This window comes from Dreissena polymorpha, unplaced genomic scaffold (assembly GCF_020536995.1).
Source record: "Dreissena polymorpha isolate Duluth1 unplaced genomic scaffold, UMN_Dpol_1.0 chrUn003, whole genome shotgun sequence".
Taxonomy (NCBI): domain Eukaryota; kingdom Metazoa; phylum Mollusca; class Bivalvia; order Myida; family Dreissenidae; genus Dreissena; species Dreissena polymorpha.
The window spans coordinates 248,605-263,345 of NW_026273317.1; the positions used below are offsets into that span (position 1 = coordinate 248,605).

The 14,741-nt window shown below is 35.0% G+C and overlaps 1 protein-coding gene across 2 annotated transcripts; it reads left to right on the top strand.

Annotated features, from left to right (window-relative positions):
* Window positions 1-5,604: 5,604 nt before the first annotated feature.
* Window positions 5,605-11,411, top strand: LOC127863226 (uncharacterized). 2 transcript variants are annotated; one of them, XM_052402607.1, is made up of 8 exons: window positions 5,605-5,660; window positions 6,545-6,632; window positions 7,203-7,318; window positions 7,860-7,895; window positions 8,533-8,712; window positions 8,838-9,014; window positions 9,759-10,148; window positions 10,612-11,411. In XM_052402607.1, the coding sequence occupies exons 1-8, from the start codon at window positions 5,639-5,641 to the stop codon at window positions 10,788-10,790; spliced, it is 1,188 nt and encodes a 395-aa protein (XP_052258567.1). In that variant the 5' UTR covers window positions 5,605-5,638; the 3' UTR covers window positions 10,791-11,411. The 2 variants fall into 2 exon arrangements, with proteins under 2 accessions (XP_052258567.1, XP_052258568.1); XM_052402608.1 differs by having other exon boundaries at window positions 9,837-10,148.
* The last annotated feature ends 3,330 nt before the right edge of the window (window positions 11,412-14,741 follow it).

Below are 14,741 nucleotides of genomic sequence, written 5' to 3' on the forward strand. Positions count from 1 at the left end.
TTCTTGACTACAGTTGTATAAATAATTAAATAGTCATCGCACTGTCACATTGTCGTCAACGTACTATCGCGTTCTCGCATTCTCGCCATTGTTGATTACTTTATTACGAAGAGTACAAAAGGGACATAAACCTTGTACAACATATAATAGACTGGCTACCGGTTACATTCGGTTACATGACAATATAACAAATATCTATCAACATCCCTCTTTCTTTAAAAACGATATTATTAAGATCCATTACAATATCAATTCAAATGATCAAGACAATGGTTTTAACTCTAAAAATAGTCTTAACTTATAAAACTAAGATCACTTTACAATAGTAATCACTCTTAGAACAGTCTAAACATATAAACTTGACTAGAATTAAAAATGTTCAAACAGTTTGTATTTCACTAACTTGACTAGAATTAAACATGTTCAAACAGTTTGTCACTTCTTGACATTTTAAAAACTCTGATCAAATTATCAAGCTGGTAGCTAAAATCTCTTTCCTTAAATCTAATCGTCAGTCTTAGACATATGAAAACTATTCATTGATTTCACATAAAACCCTCGAAACACTGGGGTCTTTGAATGTTTCCGCGGGGCCTTAGGTTGTATCTGCTCGGGGCCGGATTCCGAAGCTGCTGTTGGTTCTGATTCAGAGGCTGCTGTCGTGTTGCCTGCTGAAGATGTTGCAGTCATACGAGTAGTTTCATGCGTCTTTGGCGCGCTTTGATTACGAGTTTCAGAATTCATATCGCCATAACGAGGCGGAGATTGCTCGCGAATCTGCACTTCGACTTTTGTCGGACGGATATGAACACGATTTCTGGCATACAGCCCACTTTTTTCACTACGCACAATATATCGATCACCATTGATATTTTCAACTATGCCTTTCTGCCAGGGCTTTTTGCTCTGCTTATGGCAATACACTGATTGACCAATTTTTACTTTGGGTTGATAGTGCGCTTTTTGATCGAACCATTTTTTTACCGATTTCTTACGATTCACTCGCGATTCACAACTTGGCTCTGCTTTCACGCGCGAAGGTACCATGGTGCGAAGCTTTCGATTCATCATCATCACAGCTGGACTCCTCTTGGTGTCGGCACGAGGTGTGTTTCGTTGCTCCAGGAATGCCTCCATCGGGTCCGTACGCGACTCGTGGCACTTGATGATCAGTGTCTTCATGGCTTTCACAGCATTCTCAGCTTTACCATTTGATGCTGAGTGGTGGAGCGACGTGATGTGATGCTTTATACCCCACGTCTGTGTAAAGTTACGGAATTATGTGGACATATACTGGGGTCCACCGTCGGTTATCAGTTCTCTGGGAATTCCGAATCTAGCAAAGTGTTTCTTCATTTTGTCAATCACTTGCTGAGTGGTTGCCGCTGTCAGAAAATCCACTTCGATGAAGCTTCAGTGGTAGTCTACGATGACGAGATATAATCTGTTCTGTATTTGGAACAAGTCCAATCCGACCTTGTCCCAAGGTCGTAGTCCATCACTATGTTGTTTCAACTTTTCCTGTAGAGGGGGAGGTTTTCTGTCCTCACACTGTACACATTTTTTCGTGAACTCTTTCAGTTCTGCTCTCATACCCGGCCAGAAGATCGTTCCGCGGGCTCTTCTGTCCATACTATCATAACCTAGATGTGCTTTGTGCAGTCTTTGCAGCATTTCTTTTCTCAGGCTTTTTGGAATAACTATTTCTTCACCTTTGAAGATAACTCCATCTTGCACACTGAGAGTTTCTCTGAGAGGTGATATTGTCCGAGTTCAGCACTAATGTCACTTTTTTTCGGCCATCCAGTGATTACCAAGTGCTGAAGCTCTTGCATTGACGAATCTTCTTCTGTTGCACGTCTGATTTCCAGAATTCTTGCATCTGGAAAATGGTCGAATGCATTATTTTTGATATTTCGAATGTCCAACCGATCTGCAGTTTAATTTTCCTTTGATTCTGGGTATGCACGACTAAGAGCATCCGCGATCACGAGATCTGAGCCCTTCACAAACTGGAACTCGATGTCATACCTCAGGAGTTTCATAATTATATCTTGTAGTCGTTTTGGCGCTTGTCCAAAAGGCTTTTTCAAAATAGTCTCTAATGGTTTATGATCGTTCTGCACTACCACTTTGATTCCAAAGGTGTATTGGTTAAATCACGTCAATCCATATAGTATTGCTAGTGCTTCTTTTTTCGATTTGCGCCCATTTTCGCTCAGCAGGGGTTAGAGCACGCAAGGCGAATTCCACAGGATGTCCATCCTGCAGAAGACATGCACCCAGTCCGTGTTGCGATGAGTCCACTTGCAGCACGACTACTTTTTCAGGATCAAAGTACGCCAAAACTGGGGCGCTCGTGATTTGCGCTTTCACTTTTCCTAAGCTTTCGTCACACTCATTTGTCCATTCCCACTTGGCATCTTTACGCGTTAGTTGAAGAATGAGCTCCATGGTCGACGCAAGATCAGGTAGAAATTTGCTCATGTATTGCACTAGTCCACAGAGTTGTCGAACCTCTGTGACATTTTTCGGCTTCGGCATGTTTTTGATGGCTTTCACTTTGTTCTCATCGGGCAAAACACCTTTGTCTGTTATTCTGTGTCCATGAAAGATCACTTCTTTTCCGACCTTTGTCTTTTCTTCATACAGAATAATGTTCTGTTCTGAGCATCGTTTTGCAAGTGATTTCAATTTGCGGTCATTGTCCGACTTTGCTGATTGTTCTGTTTCACCGCAGCCAACGACGATGATATCATCTGCGATCACAAAAATGCCTTCGAGACCGTTCAAAGCTTCGTTTAGCTTTCTCGAAAAGATCTCACTTGATACACATAGCCCAAATGGTAATCTTGACCATCGGAATCGTCCAAAAGGGGTTATCATCGTTGTGAGCTTGCTCGACTCTTCATCTAATCGCACATGCCAGAATGCTTCTTTGACATCCATTTTGGTGAACAACTTTGCCTGGTTGAGATTTTGCAAGACATCATCAAATGTGGTAAGTCTGTACCGCTCTCTTTTCAGCACTTTGTTTAGAGGTTGGGGGTCTAAGCAGATACGCAGGCTTCCTGAAGATTTTCGTACCACGGCCATCTGGTTCACCCATTCAGTAGGCTCTTCGACTGGAACAAGAATACCTCTTTCTACAAGCTTATCAAGTTTTTGTTTCACTTGGCCTTGGATGGCGATTGGTATCTTTCGTGCTGGTAAAACAACTGGTTTGGTATCTTCTTCTACGAAGAGCTTTAGCTTCACCTAGATCACCAAGATCTTTTTCAACTTTCCCCACAAAGGCATCTGTGTTAATGTTTATCAGGTTCATTTCTTGCACCGTTTTCAACCCTTACAGGTTCTGGAAGTTGTTCGGGACAACTATGAATCTGACATCATAAATATTGTCAGTTTTTGGATTTTTTACAGGAAGTGTCACTTCACCAAATGGTTTCATCGTCGTTTTGTTCCACATTCTTAGTGTAGACGCGTTACCTTTGACCTGTGATTTTCTCACAAATTTTTGGTTAATCGTGTTGATCTCAGCACCTGTGTTGACTTGAAATTTTACATTACAGTCATTTACTACCATTGTAGCTATTACTCGGATTCTAGAGTCAAATTGTGCTAACCAGAATTCATCACTTTCAAGTTCAGCATTTTCATATTGGACCATGTGAACGTTAGTTCTGCATTTAGCTTGGAAATGATTCATGTGTCCGCATTTGGAACATTTCTTGCCCCATGCAGGGCATTCTTCCTTTTTCGGCGCATGGAGTTTACCGCAGTAATCACACGGCTGTGATTGCGGCTTTGGTTGGTAGCTTGTTTGGTTTCGCAGTGTTCTTTTTTGGTCTGGCTGTACTTTGCTGTACTTTGTTTACAGCTTTGTCTCTTATTTCCTGGACATGTTTCAATGATTGTTCATATGCTCGACATAATTTGACCGCTTTGTTTAAATCAAGCTCATCTTCTCTTAATAATAGTTCTTGTAATTTACCTGATGTGGTAAATACTATCTTATCACGGATCATTCTGTCAGTGTCCTTGAAGTTGCATGTTGAGGCTCGTTTTCTCAACTCAGTTAAGAAAGTGTCAAATGGCTCTTGGGCAGGCGTTGACCAGAATCTGTGTGATTCAAGAACTTCATTTTTGCGGGGGTTACAATAGATTTCTATCATTTGTAGGACCTTGACGGGATCGTTTTTGTGATCCGGGTCTTCCCACGTTGCCTGATCATATATGTCAAGGATATTTGGTCCTGCACAGTGCAGAAGTATTGCGACACGCACCTTAGCGTCCTTTTTGTCAGATCCGGTTGACGTCATGTAGTCTTCGAATTCCCGCTTCCACTTCTTGAAGTTCTCCGTCACATTGCCGTCGGTGACGTTCAGCAAACTAGGCAGTCTGAATGACGATTCTGCCATATTTCTTCTTGCGTTGATCAATATTCGATCGAAGGTCGGAAACAGTGTCTATTTTTCTGTTTTCTGGCGAGAAAATTCCCACTACGCTGCTACCATGTTGATTACTTTATTACGAAGAGTACAAAAGGGACATAAACCTTGTACAACATATAATAGACTGGCTACCGGTTACATTCTGTTACATGCCAATATAACATATATCTATCAACAGCCATCGCGTTCTCGCATTCTCGCCATCGTATTGTCGTACTGTCGTCATTGTATTGTCGCATTCTCGTCATCGTACTCTCGCGTTCTCGCATTCTCGCCTTATGGATTTAATGTGTAACCACGATGGCACTAACGGTATTCCGTAATTAATTGATTGTATGGAAAAAAAGGATAGTAAATATAAATTCTATGAATTGTCGGTTGTCATGTTGATACCTATATGGAATTGATATTTTTGTTCATGCCTTATGCAAAATTGCTCATAACAAACTGCAAAGAAAATAATGCATTGTTTGAGAATTCGATAGCAATTGGATATGGTATTTTCGAAATATGATATATCGATAGGCATTTTAAAATTCGATCAATCAAATATGCTTTCAATCATTGAAGGGTTAAACTGATTATTGTTATAATATCGTTTTTTATTGACAGTAAACGAAATGTTAAAAGACTAAATATGTACATGATCGAACTTACAAACAGTTACGCGCGGATAAAGACGGATAATGCTATATGATCCGGAAGAATTTAATGCAGCGATTACTCTATGCCCTTGAGGTAATCGCTGTTTGGAGTTTGCAAAAAGAGAATGTTCACTGTTATTAATGAGCAAAATGCTGCTAATTTTTCCGGTTTGAAACGAGTCTCTAACACATAAAAAAAAACAGAACGCCAAATAATAAAAGACACCCGCGAGAACGACAAAACGGGCGCCAATACGACAAATATGAAAGTTTTCGCTCTTTTATAGTTCTGATGGATTTAATAATCGTTCTTGCCTGTTGTTTTTTTTCAACCTTCAAATCCCGAAATACGCTTACACACTGAAGAATAGAAAATGTAATTGCGCGAATACGACACAACTTATGACGTTTGCCAACCTTCACACTTTCCAACACGCCTGAAATATATGGCAGAAATCTGCCACCATACATTGGTCTTAATCGGATTCATTCGGAACTGTTCTTAAATCAAATAAAAACAAAAGTACAAACGTGCAAACAATGGCAACCACGCTAAGAATCTGTAAGTAAATTGAATTTGTTTTATGTAACAAGAATACTACTAATATGGATGCACTTCAATATACGATGTAATTCTTATTTAATAATATATTCTTGAAAATGTGTCAGTGATGAAAAAGTAGTAGAACGTGTCGTTCATTTTGAATAAATTATGAAAATTCTGCGAGCTGTTACTGTGTTAAGGAATTAAAGTCTACAGCTCGACATATGCATTTTAATCTGGTGTTCGCATTTATAATATAAACTTGATTCTATTACTTTATTTTGAGTGTGTGTCTTTGTTGTTGTCAATGATGATTAGCACCATCTTGGTGAAATCCTTTTTTTCTCATATGAATTGACTCAAAAATAATTTGGTAATAGTAAAAGACCATGCTTTGTTAAGTGTTCAAGCAGTAGATAAGAATCATGCATACATTTTATTTTATCCTAATCAATCAATAGGAAATACAATAAAGGTCAGGAAATACTTATTATTCTTTTTTTTTAATGCTGTACGAAAGGAATTCGAAAATCCTTATGCGGTCTATGTGTATCACCTACCGGGAATCCCAGTGATTTCTTTATTTAGCTCCATGTCATCGATGATTGGGAAACCACGTTTACAACTCACAAAAAACGTACATGATTGAAAACAAGATGATGTAATTGTTTAAATATCATGTAAAAAACATTTATTTTAATGTTTTACTTTTAGTAATTGTACCAAGTCTAGTGTTGTGTAGATGTTGATAAGCCACAATTGAATCTAACAAAACAAATCAAGTTTAAAAGTGTAGCAAAGTACGCGGAGAAATGGAAACTTTGCATTTAATAACGTAGCATGCTTCTCTTTTCGGTTTCCTTAATCTTGAGAATGTGTTTATTTTGTATTGTTATTACCAGGTGCTGTCTGGATTGTTTTGTGTTTTGCGTTAACACAAGCTAATAACTACTCCGATCCGTACGGTTGCTATGGGGACGTTTGCAACTAGTAAGTATTGTCTTGGCTATTGTTCAATATCGTTTACTATAGATTTAATATAATGAACGAATGACATTGTGTGCAAAGAATGTGAAACCATATTTGGGCACAGTAATTGCAGAATGTTATTCATAAAGATTGTTTAATGCTTAACATAGATGATGTTTTTATATCGAATACAGAAACATGCAGTTTTGCGATTGGCGTCACTTGCGAATGAGTTTGTCTTTGAACCACATTGGCCGGAGTCTATTTCATTTAAATAGACTGATAAGTTTTAAAAACTAGTCCTATATACTATATATAACACATATTACACATTTGCGCTTTTGTTTTGGAACAGATCCCTTCCAACTTGGTCATTTTGAAAACACATAATTATGAAGGATGCGTCTTTTTACTCGATTAAATTGCGAACATTGCAATGCAGTTGCAAGATCGTGTTACTTCCAGCAACTTATCACATACAAATGACGGCTATTTGTTAAATAGATCGCCTGTATGCGTACTTCAACACAAATACTTGTATTATAACAGGGATTCAAAATATATAAGATCAATCTGTGGTTTCTGTTTTAGTGAAAGCCCGGCCCAGTTCTGTGATATAGTGTTAAGACATTGTCGGCGTTGCGACGAGATCCAAACCGACTGTTTTACCAGACAGCAAACGTTTAACTGCACAGAATTTTGTTATGGTACAAGTACTAATCAATTGAAGTATTTCACATATTACGCGCTATAAATACGCGTGTTTTTATTCATTCATAATATTACCAAAACAGTTGTATCGGAAAAATCATTTAAAGGTAATGTTTTTTTTGCTATAAGGTAAGAAACATACTTGGTTGCAATTTTAAGTGTATTATAAATAAAACTCCGATCATATATACCACACTCTAAACAATACCAGACAGACCACCTAAACATAAGTTTTTAATATATAATGACATCCATTTATATATGTATGAATAAACTAGTAAACAACATTCATTATGATATTTAATACATGATTGTGTATTTTAAATACATGAATGTGTGTGTAAAAAGTCGTACTTTGTCAAGAACATCATTGTGCTGATACCAAAGAAGAATTATATGATTTCACTTTACGTGTATTATAAGATATCGACCGTCATTAACTAGTAAACGTGTTATACTAATTAAAAAATACAGCATTGTAGATCTGTGTTTTTATATAAAAAATATAATAGAATTTGGGGGTTTATTTATTTTCAGAAACTCGATATAAACAAGCGGTTAAAGAACTTCGAGGTAAAGTTTATGCTGCACAACTAAAACAGCATACACATTTTAAACTGTTATGCTATTGCGCGATGTTCTCAGTTTTGCTGAATCTACTACATTATCGCACGTTAATGACTTATTTGCGTGTAAAACACGCACTATATATATATATATATATATATATATATATATATATATATATATATATATATATATATATATATATATATATATATATATATATATAATGCATATATATAACTTTATTTTACCTAGTGTTTTATAATGTATGTAAAACAAAATTTTAAAACCAAAAGCGTTCAAATCGCATTTGAATGCTGGTCCAGTATTACGACTTAACGTCAATCATACCAAATGGTATATATTCCGGAAAAACGAAGAAATTTATATTTAAGAAGCATATTATGCGAACTTTGATATTTAACACAATGTTTCCAATAATTTAAATAATAATTAAATTGTTAAATGCAGATTGTTAAACGATGAACATTTAACATTTTATTGGTTTTTATCTTTAAAATCACAACCAAGGAGTACTAGATGTATTTAGCATGAAAAAATTCCATACGAACATTTTCCAACATTCATCTGTTCCTAACCGGATAATACTCATAATCAAGGTTTACCCTAGAAATATATTCAGTTGCAGGATGCCAAGTACCACCTCCTCCAGAACACGGACAATTTAAAGACACCAGAAACCACGTGCCATTCAATGACACGTTAACAGTTATTTGCGGCAGCGGTTATACCCCTTTATATGACGATCCCATTATATGTGGCGAATTCTCAACGTGGAGCGGACCGCTGCCGATATGTGAAAGTAAGTTTGATATACAAATAGCGAGACCGTTTGTTTCGTTAATAATAAACTAAATAATATTGATTATAGTATCAATACACATGAAACATATTTATCAGAACAAAAGTTTATTTTCAATGCTTCAGGTTCAACAAACTATTATCTCATTTTGGCGATCATTCTCGGCGTTTGTTTTCTGCTGTCTTTGGTGGTAAATGTAGTTATTCTAATCCGAACCGGCTGTTGTCGATGGCTTAGGAAAAACAGTGAGAAGAAAACGTCGACTAAGGAAACTCAACGGCTACTAGATTCAAAAGACAATGGTATGTATATGTTGTGACTATAATTTAGTATATTGGCTTTAATACTTTTAAAACAAATTGAGTAAATTGCGGTTGCGTGTAATATTATTAAGTTATATGTTTCTAATGCTGAAATATTCCATTTATGGTATTATTTTTCATTAATCTTTTCCTATGATTTTCATACAAAAACATTGTTAAACAAGCATACAATAGATGGAGGTATTAATAGATGTTTCGTATTGCTTGAAACATTCCATCAAAGGGCTCCACTTAAACAATAAATAGCAGGATAAGTTGTAAAAAAGCACCAGCAAAGTCAGTGAAATAATAATTTCTCAGGAACTTAATTCCGAGACCGTTGAGCCACTCGGCCATGTATACGTCTAAGTTCGTCTGCGCATTTTTTTCGATATGCATTACATATATTAGTATGCCAATTGAACACGTTGTATTACGTCAGTATGAATTGATGATTATTTATAGACTTAATGTTTAATAATTATGAACGTTTTCTTTGGTCATTTATATAGCATGCGTTTGCTCGTTTTGTAACATGTGACATAATTTTGTTTCATTTGGGGATATGCCAATTTGTCACCAGATTAATTTAAAGGCTATTTATCTCATGAGTCATGCACATTTTTGTATTTTGTAAACGACTCTGCTACACAAAACAACTTATAAGAATCTTACAAAAATGTAACAATATTATGATTTAATACTTTTAAACCTACATTACGTGCTTGTTATGTGTCCATTCAGAAATACCTGTTCAAATGGAATCGTCCGGAATCGACCGGTCAGCAGATCTTACGCCAGTTTTTCCATCCGCCCCAACAGAACAAGAACTTGACAATTTGAAACGCAAGTCAGCCGACAAACAATCAGATTTAAAACTAGACGAAATAGTCATAAGTGACGAAAACCATGATGGAAGCGGTATCTGTTCCCCTGCAAGCAACACCGGCGGTGCAATAAAATCATTTGTACCTACCTTAGAGACGCAAAAGACGAATTCCGATGAAATGGCATCTACAAGGACCAATAACAAAGGATCAAATTCCTCACCAAAGTCATCACGTGATGCGAACATTCAAGATCTGCGTGGTAGTGGCGGAACTTCAGTCGGGTCAATTATTCATAATCACATAAGTGAGTTCAGTAGCTACTAAAAAACTCCAAAGAATTGTTTTGCAATTGTACTAAGCAGCTGTTTACAAGCATATTAAAATATAGTTTGTTGGTACTACATTTATAAAGTACAAACTATTTAGTAAATACTAGAAGTGAGTTGACTTCCGTTCATACGAATCTCGACTGTAGAAATGGTTAATTCAACTCATCAGACTATAGTACTGATACAAACGCATTTTTACGAATATATATTGACAAAAAGTAAAAACCCAATTGTACTGCTTACCTTTTCAAAATATTAGCTCAGTCGGAGCTTTATATATTTGCGTGCATCCATGTCAAGCTTCTCAACTGGTCGTGTTCAGTTTGATTTATTCCGTTTATCATGCTGTTGTCATATAAATATATGTATACGTTTTATCTTTGAATAAGGTTAATTTACACCCCAATATAACAATGACATGCAAATTGTTTTCTGCAGACACCACGGTGAATGTTTTTCCCCAAAATGGAACCTGTCCTGCCACAGAAGAAAGCCAGCAACAGAACCCGGAGAGTACACCTGAGCTTTTAAAACGACCGGTTGAAGAGACTAATTACACTGCGTCAGAAACAGTCATTCCTATAGAGCCAGATGACAACGGCAATGGTGAAGGTTGACATTTGACAAATGGTAAAATCATAATACAGGTTTTCCATTTATAGATTGTAACCATAAAGGCAGAGTTATTGGGGAAACATATTTATATTCTGAAATGTACTGACATATATCTATTAGTTATTTTAATTTTTTATTTCACGGAATAATATCTTTCACTCCGTGCTTTTTTCAGTGTAGAAATTGGTCTGTAAAATTAAACGATGTCGTAGCGACCCGGTCATCTTACTCTGTAGAGCAAAATGTTCTTGCTTTATCACTATAAGACCACAATTTCTACTTTTGGCTGCACAAGCTGTTTTCTTCGAAACAAATTGTGAACAATCTAAGTGCTACATTTAATTTTACAATTATTTTAATGAAAAAAGAATTGTCATCATGCGATTGTTACTTTTATTTATATAAGGGAAACTGCGTTAATGTTGGAAAATAGGTTGACTGTGATACTCTGTGCTGTTTGCCATTGTATAATTTCGAATTGTTATTTTTCACGTTCTTCTGAAATTATGTTAAACATTTATATAAGCATATTCAGTGAACTTTTTCCAAATGCACTCCAATCTCTGAAGTCTTTTGAAACTATGCCGCATACAATTTAAGTAGACCTTTAGTGTTGATAAATCCAGTTAATATGATTGATCTAACCCATATTCTACGCCATTACTTCATGTACATTGTTTTAACAATAGACTTAGTTTAACTTTGACTATTGACCGTTTCATTTAATATACACACACATTGATTTTACTAACATATATTGTGTTTTGATTTGTGCACGTAAAATATCATATCTAAAGATGGATGGGTATTGTATATGCGGGCGTATGTGAAAAGTGTGAACCGAAAGATTATGTCTTAAAGTAAGGAAGTAATTTTAAGGATAAGTTCTAATTTTACTCCTGTGAAGTGAATCGGATTCCATTAGGAAACCGTGAACACTTTTGGCGACTTTAAGTATGTGCGCAACTCCGAGCCTCAATGACAACCCTTAAACTGTTTGGCAACTTTAAATCAGCTCAGCATGGTAACACTTGAGCATTGGTTGCAATCTTATTGCTTAGACTTTGGGGTAAATGGATGTATACTGCATTCATGCTTCATTTGACTCTATAGCGGATAGTTTTAAATGAGCCGTTGGATAATTAAAATATTGACATTTTGCTTATTTAGGTGTGTCCAATTGATATTAAGCTCTAAATAATACGTTTTGTAGGCTAAAGTGTTGAAGGAATGAACACCCTTGCTCTACTGCGTGACCAAACAGAACCACTCTAGGCATTATAAATAATATACCATTATGTTAAGGTGATGAAATATAGGACGAGAGATTTGTATTAAATTGTTTTAAATGTAATTTAATATGAAAGACATGTTGTTAAAGAACGTATTTAGTTTAAAAATCAGTTTGCATTAGTAGTGACTATGCACTTTCTAGTGTGCATTTCAAAATTTGAACTTGGAAAAAGATAAGAAAACAACCATACGTCTTAAACAAGTTATTATTCAGTAAGCCTTCGCAATACTTTTCACTCTCTTATAAATTAATTTTTATACGGTATACGATATGCTGGTGTTTCTAATAACTGCAAGTTTTGAATTTACTGTGTTATTTATTTATTTGTGTTGTTTTCAGCATGAAATGTAATAAAGCTTCGTTTATTTTGTTGTTACATACCGACTTAATGCGGTTTTATTTATATATTAAAGTCGAAAACACCTAAACATTTGTTTAAAAATGTGTATAGCAAAGGTTCGTGAAACTTTTTGTAGACGAATATGCTATATTATACGGTTAAAAATTGTTGTGTGTTGTACATGCCCATGTGATTGAAGATAAATAATTTTTCAATTAATACAATGTGCATACTTATGGGAACTAAGTAATGAGATGATTTATTCATTTTATATCTGACTAAATTTAGTTTAAATGGGATTGTATTGTTTTCAGTAGTGTTCAAGAATGAAAACATCCTCGTAAAGGAAAAAAAATGCTTTACTTAATCAGGTTTCAAACATGCTTAACCTTTTTTGTTTGCATAGATTTGTCATCATAACCTATTTGATAAAACTCAAATTTATAGTATTATTCAAACAAATATTATACCGCTTTACCAATGTAGCAAACAAATAATGTTCGGCTAATAATCAAAACTGAATTGGCAACAAAACCTTCTATGTCTATAGAGATAGCTACAATAACAAAGTGTTCGCGCCTGATAAATATCTATCATTATTGTAATCACATACCTATATAAATATTCCATTTCTTACTCATGTACCATAACTAGTTTTACCATAAAATCACTATTTTGGAGGGAATACCAATTTAAACTCATTCAACTTATGAACATGATCGCGCTTTGACCCCGCTGTGTTCATGTGCGGTCGATTTATTTAAATTACACCTACATGTACGTACAAAGCAAGACGAACGGAATAAATGTTCATCCGCCGTAACATTTCGTTCACGTTAAATACTGGATATAAGCATCAGATATAACTGTGAACATATATAATATGTTGACATTGCTTTATAATAGTTTAATTCATAGATCATCATTGTCATCGTCGTCATCATCTTCTTTTTTCAAACCAGAGCATGCCCATGTTCCACGTCCCCACAGGGCGCAGCCAGGAGGTCTTGTACTGTCTTGATACACATTAATGACGTGAATGTTTTAGTATGCTTAAACTTGCTGTGACAAAAGTCTTAGCGTCATGCTGACGTGTTGACTTGAGGTCGCCCTTTCGCTGCGAGCTCACTACGCTTAAACTAAATCATCCCCTCCATATGGTGTCCTTACAAATATAAAGAAGTGAATATAAAGACATAATTTATATATAGGAATATTGAATTATACAGTTTGTGGCCTTATTTATAACGTTGTTATGCACATATTATGTTCATAACATTATCCACAATATTATATCATGTAAGCCTTTTGATGCGTTTTATTTATTTATACTGCTCAAGCCATACACATATAAGCTCCGGTTAAGATCACATTAATATTTCATTCGTGGTCAAATAAAAAATATGCATTTACTCGTAGCTACGCCCCCTGTGAATGATATTTTTGTGATACTCACTTGTGAAATGAAATAAGAAAACATGTCGAAATCGACACATTTCAGCTAGATATATATTTTGCAGTTTAATTATATTTTGCATTCAAGGCAATTAATGCAGTATAAATTTAGTGTTACTCTATATTTAAATATTGTATGTTGTGATTATATTGGGTATTGGTGTTTTCTGTTACAGTACATGACGTTATAACATACATGTAGATAAAGCAACAATTTATTTATTACTACTGATATATTTTATTACTACAAATATGTATAGCTCAACTGTTTGTGTTGCAATAACATGATATCATGAATAAAATGACACAACAATGCAATTTGTTTCTGATCTGAAAATCCGCACTCTATAATTAGCTAAATGTTAGATACCAGTACAATAAAAATAGTTTAACATCACTCAAAAACCATTACATAGTTGCTTTATCTGCTAACATTATGAATTTTACATATATTGTAAAATGATGTTTCCCAATACATAATGCTCCGATGTCGACGAGACTTAATTGCGGATTATGAAAAAAAGAAAGTATCAAAATAAATTAGCTTCGTACTTCCATTTATTAAATTATCATTAAAATGACATCCCCTTTTTTGGAGATCGAATCAAAATCAATTTTGTTAAAGATTGCGTATAGAATAGTATGTCACATATTATCAGAAGGAAGGTTTATACTTTTATTTTGTTGTAGCAATGATGATTATGATTTGATTAATTTAACTATCAATATATAAGTATTCTTCATATACATTAATATGAGACGCATTAAGTTTCCCTTTGCATTGTCAACCAATGCAAACAGTAAAAAAGTATTTGACGGTTAACTATCACATCATGATCAAAATTAATAATGGAACATTTGATA

What these genes read in the sequence shown, in the direction of transcription:
- LOC127863226 (XM_052402607.1), top strand. Translation starts at nt 5,639, where the DNA reads ATGGCAACCACGCTAAGAATCT. An exon ending in TATGGGGACGTTTGCAACTA is followed by an intron (nt 6,633 to 7,202) that starts GTAAGTATTGTC and finishes TTTCTGTTTTAG; the next exon opens with TGAAAGCCCGGCCCAGTTCT. An exon ending in ACCGCTGCCGATATGTGAAA is followed by an intron (nt 8,713 to 8,837) that starts GTAAGTTTGATA and finishes TCAATGCTTCAG; the next exon opens with GTTCAACAAACTATTATCTC.